Genomic DNA, 18,604 nt, shown 5'->3' with positions numbered 1-18,604 from the left:
GTGGAACTTAATACTGGTGTCTGTTTTAATAAGCCACTGACTTTCACCCACAGACGTATGTTAAAAGAGGCATAACTTGTTTACTTCAACAAAACAAGATTCATTCTCTTCTAGCCTTGCTGCAAGTGAATTATGAGTTTATCAGAAGAGTTACAGAAAGCTAAATTATTAAACATTTATCTTGCAACTGTGCTCAAAGCCTGCAATTAGCTATATTTGGAAACTGAAGGTTTATATTAAAATTTTAACAAACTAGACGATCATAGCTATATCAAACAAGTTTGTTAATAAATTAGTCATTTTTATCATTCTGGTATTTATTCATCATCAAAAATGAATGACAAACTGTCAAAATATTAGATAACAGTTGCTTTGGCATAAGTAAGAAATATATGAGCTTCACATTTCAATCTCAACTACATCTGTTATGACATAAGATGTGCTCTTTATTAACGAAAGAACAAACTCATAAAATGAAATAAGAGTTGTGTGTGCTCGACCTACAATTTGATAAAATAAGGAAAAAAGTGTGTGGTATGATACTTTGGTTAGATGTAGCTTTCTTTTCCTTCTCGTTTTTCATTCAGTGGCAAGATTATGTCTCCAGCCAGCATGGAGCTGTGCACTCAAAATGTGCACTAGATCATGGAGCTGCGGTCTGTCGGCCAAGTTTAGGTCTTCCAGTGGGTCTATTGTGTGATCATACAGTTCTCTTGCAACAACTTTTGTCCAGTCAGGTTGGAAAATTTGCTTCTGAAAATACACCCATTCAGTGTAGCGATGTGTGTGTGTCCTGAGCGAATAACCCATATATTCTATTTGAGAAAGATGGGGTTTGTCACTGTTTGGTTTTAGTGTTGGATACATTCCTGGACGAGGATACTGACTAAATGCTGCTTTCTTCCTTGTTGTGAACTGCCCCTGGAACACAGTTCAAATTAAACTTAGACATTGCACAACATCAAAATCCAATCAGAAAATGTAAATATGAAATCACTTTCATTTTTATGACATGTAGCAAAGTAGTTCCAATGATCATTATTGAAGTGTAACAACAAATCATATTAAAACAGAATTTTACCACTCAGTTTTTTCAGATTCTTGATTATGATATTTTTTGTTTTAAATAATATGTCTGCAGTTTGAAAACACTTCTGTTTGTAATCAACGATTTTCTGTGTAATTAGTTATGTTTTTTTCCCTCCCTAGAGAATGCATTCATCACTCCAGTTGACTATATATACAACTGGATTGGAGCTCTGGTGTCTGTTCATTAACAATTCATTCAACATTTTTCATTTTAACACTTCATAGTTATCAGGCAAGCTGTTAGATATGGCTACTGGTGCAACATGACCACATCTAGGCAAACATTTCTATCATTAACATGGTATTAGTGTTGTGCTGTCTTGTGCACTACAGGTAGGAAAATCAACAACACAACCTAGATTAAAAGTGTTTAATCCATATTGTTTCTATTTGAGAGTCTAGTATTCTTATTGAACACCTTATTACCAAGATCAGATTTTGTTACATAGATAACCAGTTTCAGCCAGTTCAGTCCACTTCAGATCCATAATACCAGAACTTGAAAAATATTAGACAAAACAGAGTTTTACCTGTTTTCATTAGTGGGACAGCCATGTAACTGGTCACCATGTCATTCGGAGTGGCATGTTATATTCCTTATGGTCATTATCTCAAAGAAAGGGTAAGATTATAATACACATGGGATTTTGCAACTTTTTTGTTGCAAGTTCTGTGATTATGGATCTTAAGATGCCCATAAAGTGTTTTTAATGTCTGCTTGTGTCTGTGAATGTGCAGATGGATATGTGTGTGTGTGCGAGTGTATACCTGTCCTTTTTTCCCCCTAAGGTAAGTCTTTCCACTCCCGGGATTGGAATGACTCCTTACCCTCTCCCTTAAAACCCACATAATTTTGTCTTTCCCTCTCCTTCCCTCTTTCCTGATGAAGCAACCATTTGTTGCAAAAGCTTGAATTTTGTGTGTATGTTTGTGTTTGTTTGTGTGTCTATCAACTTGCCAGCACTTTCATTTGGTAAGTCACATCATCTTTGTTTTTAGATATATTTTTCCCACGTGGAATGTCTCAAAAAACAAAGATGATGTGAGTTACCAAACAAAAGAGCTGGCAGGTCGAAAGACACACAAACAAACACAAACATACACACAAAATTCAAGCTTTCACAACAAACTGTTGCCTCATCAGGAAAGAGGGAAGGAGAGGGAAAGACGAAAGGATGTGGGTTTTAAGGAAGAGGGTAAGGAGTCATTCCAATCCTGGGAGCAGAAAGACTTACCTTAGGGGGAAAAAAGGACGGGTATACACTCGCACACACACACATATCCATCCACACATATACAGACACAAGCAGACATATTGGTCTTTAAATATGTCTGCTTGTGGACTCTTTGCCTCTACAAATGTCTGCTTGTGTCTGTGTATGTGTGGATGGATATGTGTGTGTGTGTGTGTGTGCGCGCGAGTGTATACCTGTCCTTTTTTCCCCCTAAGGTAAGTCTTTCCACTCCCGGGATTGGAATGACTCCTTACCCTCTCCCTTAAAACCCACATCCTTTTGTCTTTCCCTCTCCTTCCCTCTTTCCTGACGAAGCAACCGTTTGTTGCGAAAGCTTGAATTTTGTGTGTATGTTTGTGGTTGTTTGTGTGTCTATCGACCTGTCAGCGCTTTTGTTTGGTAAGTCTCATCATCTTTGTTTTTAGATATATTTTTCCCATGTGGAATGTTTCCCTCTATTATATTCATATGTGTGTGTGTGTGTGTGTGTGTGTGTGTGTGTGTGTGTGTGTGTGTTTTTGAAAATTTCCCGTTGGGGATCTAAAATGATCAAAACTAACTTTTTACTACCCTCATGACTGACATAGATTGTATTTTCTTGATTGGATACTTCTTTCATAACACTGATTTAAGCACCAGAGATTGCTGTGGAACTCCTCATGTAATTGGGTAAATGTAAATCTGCACTTTCAGTGTAGTTTGGTAAAGCACACTGTGTATTAAACCATGAATGGAGCAGTGCAATTTGCGTATACTGTCCACCATCATTTAAGGCTTGGACTGAGAATGCATTGTCATTTGTTGCAATGTTCATGTCAGCTAGCAAAGTTGCCCATGTAGGGTGTACACCACAGTGACATTGTTCAACTTTTTATTGCTGTCATAAGATAGAAAACAATAAAGATCTCCTTTATAAATCCTCACCTGTAGGAACACCAGCTGATGACTGGCACCTACAACATATTATGACTTGGATGTGTCCAAGGAGAATGCAACACAACTGTGCACCACCATTTTGAAGGCAACTGACAGTTCTGTCGACTCAGACAGTACATAACCACCCCCACACAATCAATTTGACCATCAGGCATGTATTATGAAATACAATATAAAACTCTCACCACTGGATCATGGGATAGAGATGTGCAAGGGAACAGCTGGAATAGATATTTGATCAATGGCATCAGGTTCTCTTCATTGGTGAGTGCATTGTTTGATACCTGGTGATCAATGTAGAAGATGGGAAGATGGCCTGTTACCAATTCATATCTCAAGCATGGAGGAGGCAGGTTGACCAGTCATGTTTTTGGCCAGTATTGTATAAGAATGTCAGATATCTGTTATCACTATTTTAGGTAATTTGAAGGCTGTTCAGTTTTGGTTCAGTTTCTTACAGTCAATTGTCTAGCTCTCAAATCAACATGAAATCTTTGAAGATTATAATGAATTAGCAAACTGTGTCCATCTCATGACAACCTTATTCCATGTGGCAGGAACCAACCAAAGTGAATGGCCTATTGTATCTGCTGATATGAACACAACTGAGCATGCTTGAGACCATTTTAAACGTGAACTGTATCATCGCAGGAAGCTTCCTGACACATTGGACGACCTCAGGAGGGCTGCCTTCGAAAAATAGTATACCTTGATCATCTTGTGGGCAGCACATCACAGAAGAGCCAAGCATGTTACAATACACGGGGTGTAGCAACAGGGTATCAAATGTTAGCCAACAGCAGATTTTAATTACACAGATGTACAAAGCTATGCACTTTTGAACAGACTGCTATTGTTTTGGTTAATGTTTTATTTTTACTTCCCAGTAATTTTACTTTTTAGTTTCAGAAAGCTTGATCCCCTTTAATCTAAGCCCACATGCATTGGTAAATGATTTTTTTTTTTTTTTTTTTTTTTTTTAGTACAGTAGCAGTTAATATGCATTTTCTTCAGGATTTTGAGTTAAGCAGAAATTACTGCTTTTAGTAGAAGTGAACCAAAATTATTTTAGTATGCATCAAAATCCCCTACAAAAATATGTTGCTAATATTGTCTTTGGTTAACATTTTATTAAACATTGAATCTAAACCCACATGCATCTGAAGACATCAAAGAGGTAAAAAACATTTTTATAAGTCACTAATATATTGTAAGAATTATAATTTATTTTTTGCATCAGTTAATATGTATTATCTTCCAGTTCTTGAGTTAAGCAGAAATTACTGCATTTAGTATATGTTAACTAAACTTTTTTTACTATTATGACAATCCCCTACAAAAATATATTGCTAATATTGTCTGTGGTTAACATTTTGTTAAACATTAGGGCAGACACAGTACAACACTTTTGTTTTGACTTCCTAGTTGTGTAAGCAAATGAAACATTATGTTTGTTTTTAAGTCTTCTAACATTTTGATGCACCATGGTAGGCTTATTAAAAGGAGGTTTTTCTTGTATAACACCATATTTATCTTAACTTGTTTTAAAATAGTCTATCTAAATGAGGAAGAATTAGGCTACAAAAATTGTACTATTGATTTGTATCTTGTCAAAATATCAGCCTATTATAAAGACTGACAGCTATTCTTTACACTACTCTCATTGTAAAGAAATATAAAGTTGTGCACATCACAAAATGTAGTAATGTTTTACTGCACAATTGATTAATCAGAACCAGAATCATTAACACCATACAAATTCTTGGGAAGATCAATGTGCATGAAGATATTAAATGGAATAATTACAGAAACTAAGTTGTAAGTTAAGCAAATGGCAAACTTCAGTACATTGATAGGATAATGCGAATCTGCAGTTTGTCCACATAACAGATGGATTATAAAACACTTACACAGCTAATACTGGAATATCACTTATTTTCACTCCACTATGTGCTATTGCATCATATTTAGGGCTAATATGCAGATTCGTAAACAGGAAAGGTCAGTTCACAAACTTTATGGTATTCTAACTCTGCCATCTATGTACATTTGCCCTTGCAGGAATTGTTCAAAAGGAACTGCAGCGTCCACTAATTAAACACTAGGTTGAAAACTATTAGCACTGTCTAAACCATTTTACAGAAAGATGTGCATTACTCTCTAGCCACCATCGAAAGGCTTCTGGCAGGACTGAAACATGCAAGTGATTAACTTCAGATATTCAAATTTAAGCTGCAAAGAAGCCTTCTGTCCCACTCCTTTTAGTTTTCACATCCGTCTCTTATGACCTAATTTCAACAGGTTGTTATCTCTGCTGGCCGCTGTGGCCAAGCGGTTCTAGGCGCTTCCGTCCGGAACTGCACGACTGCTACGGTCGCAGGTTCGAATCCTGCCTCGGGCATGGATGTGTGTGATGTCCTTAGGTTAGTTAGGTTTAAGTAGTTCTAAGTTCTACGGGACTGATGACCTCAGATGTTAAGTCCCATTGAGGTCAGAGCCATTTTGTTATCTCTGATCTTCCTTTTATTTTATATAGGTGCTCCAGACAGAAGTTTAGGTAACAACAGGCACCACGTGAATTAATGGTTTATAGCACATGAGAAATCTCAATTAGAAAGTGCATTAAGATCTTACAGAGACTACAAAGATAAGAATGGAGAAATAACAGCTTGTACTAAGACACACGACCAACCATTCCTTCACACTCCATCTTCAGCTGGAAAAAGGAAGAATCCTCAATATATGGTACTACAGAAATTTCCTTCTGTCACACTCTTTCTAGTGATTCATGAAGTATAAACATAAACATATATGAAGCTGTAACCAAAAATAATTGTGATTCCAGTAGTCGACTTGACTTTATCAAGAGTATTCATTGACTGTTTCATTTTTGGTGCCTCTCAAATAGAGTTTCTCAGCACTGTTTCCACTTACACTGATAGCATTTATTGTACTGCTCATAATGGAAAGATTAAAGGTAACGAAGTTGAGGCTCAGTGTGAGTGATCAAAGCCAAGTGCTGCAGCACAGAAGTCAACTGTGAGGAACTGTGTCAATTGGAGTTGGTGAGATCAACAAGAACAGAGAGGTAAGCTAGGGATGGAGGAAAGGTAGACTGATGGCTGGGAGGGAGAGGCCACAGGAGAATGGGATAGGAAAGAGAGAGAGAGAGAGAGAGAGAGAGAGAGAGAGAGAGAGAGAGAGAGAGAGAGAGAGAGAGGGGTGGAGGATGGGGGGTGGAGGGGTGGGGGTGGGGGGGTGGGGGGAGGGGCAGATAGAACAGAGTAAGAGGAGGGGGGAGATCATAGAGAGAAAAATACCATAGTACATGTTAAATGAGTAAAGTGGGAGACTTGGGACAGGGGTGGAGATGGTTGTGAGACAGGGGTTAACCAGTACTGAGGGCAGTAGGGTAAAGACAGTGTCCATTTACATAATTTGGAGAAGCTGGTGTTTGGGGAGGATTCACGTGGCACAGGGTGTTTGAAATTGAGTTTGCTGTGCTCGTACATTCCTCCACTGGGTGGTCAACTTTGTTATAAGCCAGGGTTTGGCAGTGGCTGTGAAGAAATTACAGGGCATTAGGAGTAGGTGTTGCAAAAGGAGGAATCATGATATTTCACAGACTGTGCGGATATTAAAATATAACTTTGTGGGAGGTAGGAAGGATGCTCTAAATTTTAAGGCAGGGCAAAAGGAAGGCAGACCTTGTTGAGGACATGTTCAATTTGTTCAAGTCTGTGATAATATTGGATGATGAAGGGAAAGAGTCAAGTGCAATACATGTCCTTGCACCTACCCAACACAAACTATTCCAATTTCTTTATACAACTACTGTGGTGTAACTTTTGTTCAGCCTTCTGTGTGAGGAAGGCCAGCAGAAACATTTAGCTCATGGCTGAAACTGCTGCAAGGATAGCTCTGCTGACGTTAGCACTGGTCACATTTCTTGAAAAACTCTTCAAGTTCTAGCAGAATAGTATACTATGGGTAGATTTGTTAGAGACCCTACTGCCATACGCAAGTTGCTAGGCATCAGCATTCTGGACTGTATGAAAGAATATTGGGATTAGTTGATTGCCAAAGCTCAGGTAATGGAATCAGGTGATGGGACTTTCCCAGTTACTTCTGAGCCCATGTCACTCTAAAAGTTCAACTAAATAGCAAATACAATCATTTCTATGTAGGCACAATAAATTATACAACTTTAGTACACAAAGAAGGTTAATTAAAGCCAAATGTGATACACTAAAACTATCACATGTGTGCTGAAGAAAGAAAGAAAGAAACACAAAATGGAAATAAAATTGAATCGTATTTTCTTACAAAGGAACAGAGCAGGATGAAAAATGAGGAGTAGGTTTTACTGTAAAAAAGGCTATTGAAAACAATTTTACAGACATCAAAGAGAACTAAGACAGAATGGCAAGAACTTGAAGAATAAACAAAAAATATTCCTGGGAAATCTTTCAATTATATATAGACATATAATTGCATGATAATGTGCAGGTAGAAGGCCCATATGAAGTGTTATGGAAATTGATAAATGCAAAGCACAAGAGGGAAGACCTTGCAATCTACTACTGTCCTGTCATTAGAATATGAAATGCACTCCACTAAAAATAATGTACCAAAATGTGTACATCTCAGATGCTACAAACAGACAGATTCTCCCTCTGGAATGAAAAGCCATATGTAAGAGGCCTACATCCTATACAGATATGGTGAGTGGGAATTCATTTTGCCTGTGTGACCAGAATGAGGAACACCGCAGATGAATAGCTGTTTTCGCAGCTCGCAGTTGTTGTCCTTTGCCTCAAGCCACTCTGCCTCCCATTGATGCATAACCTTCTAGCATAACAGTGAATTCACTGCCTGTAAGGGGATGGCATGTTGTCTAAATCTGTCTCCCCTGTCTGGGTCCTCTGTCAGCTTATCCATTTCCCTTTATTCTTGTGTGCCCAGGCACTGTGTAGAATGATACCAACTCTCTGTGCTGTCAAAGCAAGAGAAGAATAATATCAGATATGTTCTGTATAATTTTCTTCTGCTGGATGCACTTGTTGCAGAACATGTAGAGCATTAAGGGAATCAGAGCTAATGAGAAACATCTTCCCTTGGCTGCATGTCATGTGTTTCAGTGCCTTCAGAACCAAATGCAACTCAGCATGACACACTACTGTAAATACACTTGGAAGACAGATCCTAATGGCACTAGCAAGGAAAATACTGAGCAACCAAAAGACTCCTCCTGTTTTGGTCCATCTGAATGCCCAGTCTTAAAATTGTGGTGCTCATCTAAAATATTATTACATAAATTTATAAAAACTAGATTAGAAGTGCAGTCTTTTCTTAAATTAGTCAATTTTAAAATAGTTTTGGACCTTTGCATAAGCAAGGGGGTGATTTACTACATCCTTAGTGTAAAATGGTGATATTTGCCACACTCACACCTAAAAGATGGCTCTTTGCTCAGTTCCCAAATGATCTCATTGCTCTTGGATGACTATTGAAAATGTGCACCAAGAGTGGGCAAGCAGTAGCATGGTATGCAGATGCTTTTAGTATTGAATATATTTTGTATACTTTTCACACAACTAGGAGTTGAAATTTTATATGAAGTGGTTTTGAGTAGATTTGGTAAAGAGATTTGGCTTGTGTCTTGTTCTAAACAATCCTGTGAGCAATCTAATTACCTCATGATGGACTGCATCCATTACCTTCAGGTATCATTGTCTCATTGACACATGCACTGAGCATACATAACCAGACTAGGCCAAAACAAAAGTTCTATAAAACCTGAGCAAGCAAACTTCCTTGGCTTCCCATATCCTGTGTGCAGTTCATTTCATCATACCAAGAGCTTTGAGTGATCAATTTCCGAAGCCCCCAAATGTGGTAGCCATTAAGTTTCTAACCAAAAGTTTCTAATTAAAATTTAAAATGGTGTTCCTCAAGTTTAGTTCAGGTACGTAAAGGCACAAAATCCTAAAACTGTATTCTAGTGACCCTTCCTCCAACCTGTTAATAGTTGTTGGCAGTTGGTGATTACTTACTGCAAGACTAAAGGAGTTGCTAAAACCTGAAAAGGTCTCCACAAATAAAGAACACTGAATTAGGCTTTTTATTGCATATTCTAATGCAACAGACAAAGATTCACCAACTATACTACATGATATTTCTGATAATGAAATGTCATGATACACAAAACTAACAAAGAACATGATACACTTGCATATTTCATTTTTGATAGTTAATCTTTCGGTTCTTTTACTGCCTCATAGTATTGCATTGGTACTATTCAATTACGTTCATTTTCCTGTAATTTTTCTTTTATTTATACTCATTATTCTATAAACAAAATAGTTGACTAATATGGAGTATGTAATATGGGAATAGGTAAAACATTGTATTGTTAATGTTACATAATTCATGTAAATTTCATATAAAGATGTCAAATTCCGAACAGTTGTATTTACAGATAAGGTGATTATATTAATTAGTATTCCAGTTCTTGTGGGAAAGTGTTGAAGCCCAAAGTAAATAAGATAAAATGTTGAATTAAGGGGAGTGAAAGGTAAATGTAGAAGGTTTTGTAATTTTGTCAAAAAAGGCAAATGATGATAAAAGGTCATCATTTTAATTACATTCCCCTTAATTTTCAAGTAAATTTTAACATGAAACAACTTACAGTAAAATTTTAACTGTGATGTAAGTTCTAACAAGAAGTAAATACAATTCTGACTGTCAAGATGCTGTGTAAGTGACCACAACTTAAGTGTCACTCAGTCTTGTTCACTATTTAGTTCATTCTTGGCTCAAAGTTGTCAGTATTAGGGCAATATTTTGTTTGTCACAGTTTTTATGAATAAATGAGGAAAATTAAAAACTACTGTGTGCTGAACTTTTGTTTCAAAAAGTAAAAATACGAGCAAAAATATAGTGGAATCCAAAAATAAACAACCCTAGCATTTCTGCAACAAATAAAAATGGTGTGTTAATCTGATCAACAACCACAAACACCTCCACTTGACAAGTTAAATGTTAATGTACTCCAAAAACTACTACTTATTACCTGAAATAACTTGTTTCCAATATTAACTATAATGCAAGAAATAAATCAAATTTTAAGATTAATTACATCATATATGTGAGCAGAAACATTTCAGGGTGTAATGCTGTCAACAGCTATTAAAAACAGTGTCACATTCAAAATGCTACCTTGATGGACACCTGCCTCTTGTATAAAATAATCTGATATGGTATCTCTGACTCAATATCTAAAATAGTGTAAGGAGAGGAATGACCATACAACATTTTGGAGATGTTACTGGAAGCTCCATTTATGGAGCTGGGCAACGATGTTGTGACTCTAAATGCTCCATCGCCAAGAAAGATACATTCAAGAGTTGCTTATTTATTTATTTATTTATCTACAAATTCCATAGATCCTGTTATGTGTATGATTCTAGGATGTAGAACGAATTGACTAATATATGTTCACAGACCATGGTATCAATTAGTTTACAAGAGCAGAACTAGACATAAATTACATAAGACTTGCAAAAATAATAATGAACTAAAATAAAGTCATAGGAATAATACATTATGCAAAGTTTATCACATTGCAAAAGCCTATTTGTCACAGTAAGTATATGGTTACAAATAGGAACAAAAAGAACATAAACAAACAACAGTAAATATAAATACATACAAAGACTACTTTTCTCTGTTGAAGTATTCATCAAGTGAGTAAAACGTTTTCTCGATTAAATATGTCTTTAGATTGTTTTTGAATGATGTACTGTTACTACATAGACTTTTTATATAGCTCGGTAATAAGTTAAATATTTTGACACTGGAGTAATGCACTCCTTTCTGTACCCGAGTTAAACTTTTTAGTTCAAAGTGGAGGTCAGCCTTCTTTCTTGTATTGTGATAATGGAAGCTTTCATTGGTTTCATAGTGGGCAGGATTGTCAACCAAGAAACTCATTAGGGAAAATATATACTGGCAGGTTGTGGAAAGTATTCCAAGTTTTTCAAAGAGCGTATGGCAGGAGGTTCTCAGGCGTACTCTGCACATTATACGGACTACTTTTTTCTGCATGAAGAACATTTTTTTAGATGAGGGTGAATTGCCCCAGAAGATGATTCCATAACACATAATGGAGTGGAAGTATGCAAAGTATGTGGACTTCGTGACATTTATGTCTCCAAATTGTGAGATTGTCCTAATGGCAAAAATTGCTGAGGACAGCCTTTTTACAGTCTCGAGGACATGGTGGTCCCAGTTGAGCCTACTGTCTATGTGGAGGCCTAAGAATTTGGTGCAGTGTACCCTTTCTATCTGATTATTGTTATTTAAAACAGTAATCTCCTGGGGGAGTTTGTGGTCAAGGCTGAAATGGATATCATTTGTTTTGCTCAGGTTTACTGTGAGCGAGTTCACTTGGAACCAGGTTAATAGTACTGTAAGTAATTTGTTGGCATCAACCTCTATATCAGTGAGCTGTTTGTTACTAATCAAAATGCTGGTGTCATCAGCAAACATGGTGAACTTGCATGTATTGCATGAAAAAGGTAGGTCATTTATGTATATCAGAAACAGCAACGGACCAAGGATGGATCCCTGGGGTACTCCACGGAGTACAGTGCTCCAGTCTGACTCTACTACCTCTCCCTCTTTATTGCTCCCATTGAGAATTACCTTCTGCTTCCTGTTTTGGAGGTAGGATTTTAGCCAGCTTCCCAGTGCCCCAGTGATCCCATAGTGGCGTGCTTTGTTGAGGAGTATTTTGTGGTCCACACAGTCGAAGGCTGCCTTCATTTTATTATTTAGGGATTCCAGTATATCATTTGTGAAAGAAAATATGACCTCAGTTGTGGGCATACTTTTCCGGAAACTGAACTGTCTATCACTTATTATGCCAAAGTTTTCTAGGTGCCTTACAATTATGGAGTGCAGTAGTTTCTCAAGGAATTTAGCAAAAGTGGACAGGAGGGAGATTGGACGATAGTTTGAGACTTGCATTGTGTCTCCCTTTTTGTGGAGAGGCTTCACTATAGCAAGTTTCATGCCCTCTGGGAAAACACCCTGGTACATAGAGGCATTACATATATGAGCTAATACTTTGCTTAATTGGTCAGAGCAGGTTTTTAGCAGCTTACTGGAGATATTATCTACACCAGATGATCCCTTACATTTTAATGAGGCAATGGTTTTTTTAATCTCATATCTGGTTATGGGGGATATCCTTATCTCACTCACTGGAACGGGAAAACTGTGCTTCAGTAGATCCATGGCACTTTCTAAGGATCCACTGCAACCTATTTGCTCTGCAGCACTTATGAAGTAGTCATTGAATGTATTCGCAATAGTCTCTTGATTGCTTACAGTATTGTCATCAATGTTTAGTACAATGTCTACTGGTTTACTGGCACTGTTTGTACCAGTCTCGCCCCTTATTATGTCCCAGATTGCTTTAATTTTATTACTGGATTGGTTGATTATGGATCTAAAATATGCACTTTTTGAAAGTTTGATTACCTTACTCAAAGTTTTACAATACTTTTTATAATTATTTATTTGACTGGGGTTTCCTGATTCTTTTGCTCTTATGTACAAGATTCTTTTTTGTTTGCAAGATGTCCTAATCCCATTTGTTATCCATGGTTTTTTTGTGTTTTCTTTTGGTACATTCCTATAAACTTTTTTTAAGAAGGAGGTTTCAAATATTGATGCAATTTCTTTACTAAACAGGTTATACTTGGAATTTACATCTGTTTCGGAATATATGTGACTCCAATTTACATTATGGAGGCATGATATGAATGTTTTGATTGTTAGTATATTTATGGGCCTGAATACCTTCCACTTTGGCTCAGTTTTATTCTGACAAACATTTATATTTTTGATGGTAAGTCATTGACCATCATGGTCAGGAAGACCATTTATTATTTTACTAACACTGATACTGCCCAATTTCTCTTGGTCTACAAAAATGTTGTCAATTAGTGTGCTTGAATATGAAGTTACTCTGGTGGGAAAATTGACCACTGGCAGAAGGTTGTAAGTGTACATTGGATTTTCTAGGTCTGTCTTCCCACTACTATGTGTTAGAAAGTTGATGTTGAAATCTCCAAGTAGTACAACATCTCTTTTATAGTTGAATAAGTGCAGTAAAAGCAAATCAAGCTGCTTCAAAAAGAGGTCAAGATTTCCTGAAGCTGCTCTATAAATTGCCACAATTAATAGGGTGGAATTACTTACAGAAATTTCGATGCCACATGATTCAAAATGTTGCTCTAAACAAAAATTTTGAACATACATTTCTTTGCAATTGATACTGTTCTTAACAAAAATTGCAACACCACCACCTTTTCTTTGGTTTCTGCAGTATGAAGACATCAGGTTGTAGTCAGGTATTACCAGCCTTTCCATCCCTGAGCAGGCATGATGCTCAGTGAAGCATAGTACATGGGCATGATCTATGCTTCCATTGTCTTGCACATTGACTGAGAGTTTGTTTAGTTTATTAAACAGGCATCTAATATTTTGGTGGAAGATTGCAAGTTGATCCGTTTCAGAGGCTGTTACAGGGTTTTGCCTAAAAAATTATTCTTAACTGTCGAGTTCACGAATGCACTCTTGTCCTGTTTTTTTGAAAACCATTTATCTATTGTAGTTTGTTTATACGAAGTGCATCTTGTAGAGTTGAGTTGTTCTGTCATTGCTGCTTTTAAGAGAATACCTAATGCTCTCTTTCCTGCCCGGTTTAGGTGCATACCATGTTTTGTAAACAACTCTCTTCTAAAACTGCTTACATCTACAACACAACTGTTATTAAAGTGATTGCAAGTCTTTGTCAATTTATAGTTTGTTTGTGAGATAGCTTCGTTGACACATGACTGTGGTTCCAAGTCATGTCTTTTCGGGATGTTTACAACAAATAACTTGGAGCGATTTAGCGCTGAGAAATTCTTTTCCAGCGTTTGTATCACATCGTGGCCTTCATTACAGGCTACACTGTTTGCACCACCAATTATTATCACATAGTCGTTTTTAATGTTCTCAGGATCGCAACCTGATAATACTTCCTCGATTTTTGCACCAGGTTTCACTATTCCACACACTTCAGCGTTGCTAAGATTGTTTTTTATGATATCTGCTAAGCCTCTACCATGACTGTCCGCAAAAATGTGTACACGTTTGATAGATTTATTTGGAGGAGAAAGTTTGTAGTTGTCAGAACTCGAACGTTCATTTGGTCAAGATATAGGCTTTGGGTTATCAAATGAAACTTCCTTGTGATAACTTTCACTTTTAGAGACTTTAACACACGTTTTTTGTTTTGATTCTGCGCCAGTCACTGATACACTGTCACTAGGAGCAAATTTATTTACATCCACCAAGTTTTTGTCACTTCCTGTTTGTGAAGTATTAGTGCCCGGTGATCTGCTTTTGTTACTGATTTTCTTCCATTCCGTCAATTTATCCATTTTATCTTGTTGGAGTAAAAGCACGTTTACCTTCGTTCGTAGTTGTACGTTTTCGAGCTTCAGGCTGTGATTTTCTCTTCTTAGACCATCAATAACGAAATGTAAACTTGAAATGCGTTCACTAAATTTCGAGAATTCACTTTTATACTTTACACATGCTACAAGGCTTATGTAGAGAAGCTTACTGCGAAATAATCTCCAGCAGATTAAGGTTATCAATGGAAGAGTGGTACCCCCTGAACCCACTCTGAAAGCAACTAATGAGCTGTTTGTATTCTACAGTCCTTTAAGGTCTTTCACACACAGCTGGTGAGAGCAGCACTATAATAGCTACTAGGACACATCCAGTCTTTTCCTGTATTAAGGAATGGGACTGAAATACCAAGTGGTTATAATTAAAGGGCAGCAACTCACAGAGATCTAGTGTGGGCTGTAATTGTCTTATGGCAATGAAATGTGTTTGGCATTCTAGTGCATTAATGTGGAACCAATTTATGCTGGAAAAAAATTAGTTCCTATTTTGGCCACCAGGTGCAAATCTGGAACTGTGAACGCAAGGAAGACGTATAGAAATGTTTTCATATGTAATGTATTAGGAACAGTACATGGGCAGAAAAGGTCAAATAAGTGAGAAAGGCATAATGTTGATTTTATTACTAACCCCCACTTACACAGTTTGTTCATTATGAGCACTATAGACATCAGTGAGATACTGTACAGCATTGTATTTTCACCTGTTGGCCAAATTTGTACCTAATTTTTCTCCAATGTAAATCAGTTCTGCATTAATACATTAGCATAGCTACCAAGTTTCATTGCCATATGGTAATACAGCCCACACTGGACCTCTACAAGTAACCGCACTTCAATTATAACCATCCATTAGCTTGCTTCGATGAGCTGGAGAACTGGCCTCTTCCCATACTTTTATTTTTATTTTTATTTTTATTTTAAGACAAAGAAAGAAAAGAGAGGAGTATTTCCCTAGAATTACTGGTAATGTGACAGAATGGGCTGTAATAGATTTTGGTAAGATCTAGAACTTGGTCATTTGCTACAGACAATGCTGAACCCAGCTCCCACATAGAGACAAGATAGTTATAAACTTCATCATTAATAGAACCTGAGTCCTAATTGTCACTCTCAACTGTTACTTAGTAGCACTGGAAAGTGGGATGGGAACCTGCCTGGTGTTGCCAGTGATATGAGTGAAATCCTTTGATGTGATCCCCACAATGTCCCTCCTGCTGATCATGAGGCTCCCATTCTTCATTATGGTATTAATAAGGCACCTAGCTAAAAAAATCCTCATAATGACTTCTGCTGGATAAGGAGAATGGTTAATGGAGTTCCAGAAATGATGCCAGAATTTAGTTTTCTTCTTTTACCCTCCTCAGTCAAAAGGCTACAAGGCTCTCACTAGAGGGCCTGGACTTGGACTTCTAAAGAGCTACTTGCGTGTCCCTGATTGCAGATAGTCTTTTCAGCCATCCTGAAAACTGGTGTAGATGCATCAGCAGCAAGATACACTCAATGCTGAATGCTGTCTCAACATTCTAACCCAGCCAGTTGGCTGCAGAGAATCCAGTTTGATTTGCTGAGCACTCATGTTGGCAGCTTTCTATCAGGCACTGCTCAGTTCAGCAGATGTATCCAGATGACTAAGTGGTCATTCATGTGCTGATCTAGACCATTTTCCACTGAGCAATGTGTGCATGAGTCGGAGAACATAATTATGAACTGATGACAGAGAATTACCCTGAAGCAGTGCTGATATAGGTGCTTTGCCCAATATGCAGAAGACCAAGATCTATCAACAAAAGGCATTTCATATCTCAGCTTTGGGCAGGTAATAGAGGAGCCATGTAGCATATGCCATCCCACAAAGAAGAAATGGGTGGGGAAGCTATATCATAAGGCTGTGGAGAGGTGCATTACCTATAGCATCATTAATAACAGGAAAAGACTATGTCTCCTCCTTTGATTCTGCATATGAATGATGGCAATAATTGCTTGCAAGTTGGTGTTAAAGTGGTGAAATGAGTTGTGGTAATTGCTACTTATAATGATGGCAACACCAACTCTCTCCACTGAGGTCATCCTTTCTGTGAATCTTATAACTTCTTAAAGTATGGAGTGACAGTTTCTTGTAAATGGGTGTCTTAAAGATAAGGACACAAGGGGTCCTCCCTGTTGTAGGTGTGTTAATTCCTCTATATTGTCAAATTTTAACCAGAATTAAGTCCAAATCTGAAAGCAGAGCAATCAATGCAGTACAACAGTTAGTACTTAAATTATGTTTAGTAGTTTTAGTTTTGGTTATGTTATGTTCCATAGATCATTTTCCCAATTATTTTATCGATATGATGTGGAACAAGTCACATTACAAAATATATATACACACATGAATACTGCTAATATTAATATTACTGAAATTTTTAGTTCCACACATGCAACTACATTTAGAGGTACCTTCTTTTTGTTTACCATTTCTGAAACAGAAACTCATCCATGGAGTAGAAGGAATTGTCCAAAAGAAATGATTTTAAGCTAGATTTAAAACTTGATCTGCTATCTGCCAGGCACTTTATGTTGTTGGGCAAATGATCAAAGATTTTTGTTGCTGAATAATGTACACCTTTTTGAGCAACTGACAGCTTCAATAATGTATAGGAAAGGTCATTTTTCCCCTATAGTGTTGTAAGTATGAACATCACTGTTCTTTGTGAATTGAGATGGATTATTTGTAATGAATTTCACTAGCGAATATATGTACTCTGATGGTGCAGTTAAAATACCTAACTCCTTGAAAAGGTGCCTGCGTGACGTCCTTGGGTGAACACCACTAATTATTCTCACTGCTCTCTTCTGTGCAATCAATACTTTATGTCTAAGTGGTGAGTTACCCCACAAAACTATTCCATAAGATATTACTGAGTGGAAATATGCAAAGTATGTTAGGAGGCTGATCTGTTTATTACCAAGACTAGTGATTATACAAAGAGCGAAAGAAGCTGAACTTAGTTGTTTGAGAAGCTCAGTAATATGCTTCTTCCAGTTCAAGTTGTCATCAATGTGAAAACCCAAAAATTTGGAGAAATCTACCCTCTTAACTGAGCCCTGTTCATATGCTACATCAATTGTTGGTATGACTCTATTTGGTGTACAGAACTGGATATAGTGAGTTTTTTTCAAAATTAAGGGAGAGTCCATTTTCTGAGAACCACTTAATAATTCTTTTAAAGACATTCTTAACAATATCTTCAGCTGCTTTTTCTGGAATGGGATTTATTATAACACTTGTGTCATCTGCAAAAAGTACTAGTTCAGCTTGCTGAACACTAAGTGGGAGGTCATTCACATGAATAAGGAACAGCAGAGGACCTAAAATTGAATCCTGTGGGACTCCCTTTGTGACAACTCCCCATTAACTAGAATTTATTACCCTCCCAACATTATTTGTGCAATTCAGCACAACTTTTTGCTTTCTGTTCATTAAGTATGATTCAAACCAGTGGTGTGTATAGCCTTCAATTACATAAAACCTGAGCTTTTCTACGAGTGTGACATGATCCACACAGTCAAATTCCATGGAGAGATCACAAAAAATACCAACTGGCAGTGATTTGTTATTTATGGCTTGTACTATTTGATGGGTAAATGTGTAGATAGCATTCTCAGTCAAGTAACCCTTCCAGAATCCGAACTGTGACATTCTGAGTAAATTATTTTCACTTAAATGTGAGACTACTCTTGAATACATAACTTTTTCAAATATTTTAGAAAATTAAGTCAGCAATGAGATTAGTCTGTAATTATTTAAGTCACTCTTGTCCCCTTTAT

General features: G+C 37.1%; 1 protein-coding gene across 2 annotated transcripts in view; it reads right to left on the bottom strand.

The window, feature by feature from the left end:
- Positions 1 to 299: 299 nt before the first annotated feature.
- Positions 300 to 18,604, bottom strand: part of LOC124789458 (iduronate 2-sulfatase) — a 121,080-nt gene continuing 102,775 nt past the window's right edge. For both annotated transcript variants that reach the window (XM_047256826.1, XM_047256827.1), the window contains exon 7: positions 300 to 921. In XM_047256826.1, coding sequence (XP_047112782.1) covers positions 580 to 921 — 342 coding nt within the window. In that variant the 3' untranslated portion in view covers positions 300 to 579. The remainder of the gene's footprint in view (positions 922 to 18,604) is intronic.

The sequence above is a fragment of the Schistocerca piceifrons genome, chromosome 3, assembly GCF_021461385.2.
Source record: "Schistocerca piceifrons isolate TAMUIC-IGC-003096 chromosome 3, iqSchPice1.1, whole genome shotgun sequence".
In the NCBI taxonomy this organism is placed as follows: domain Eukaryota; kingdom Metazoa; phylum Arthropoda; class Insecta; order Orthoptera; family Acrididae; genus Schistocerca; species Schistocerca piceifrons.
This window is presented reverse-complemented; position numbering and strand designations above follow the sequence as displayed.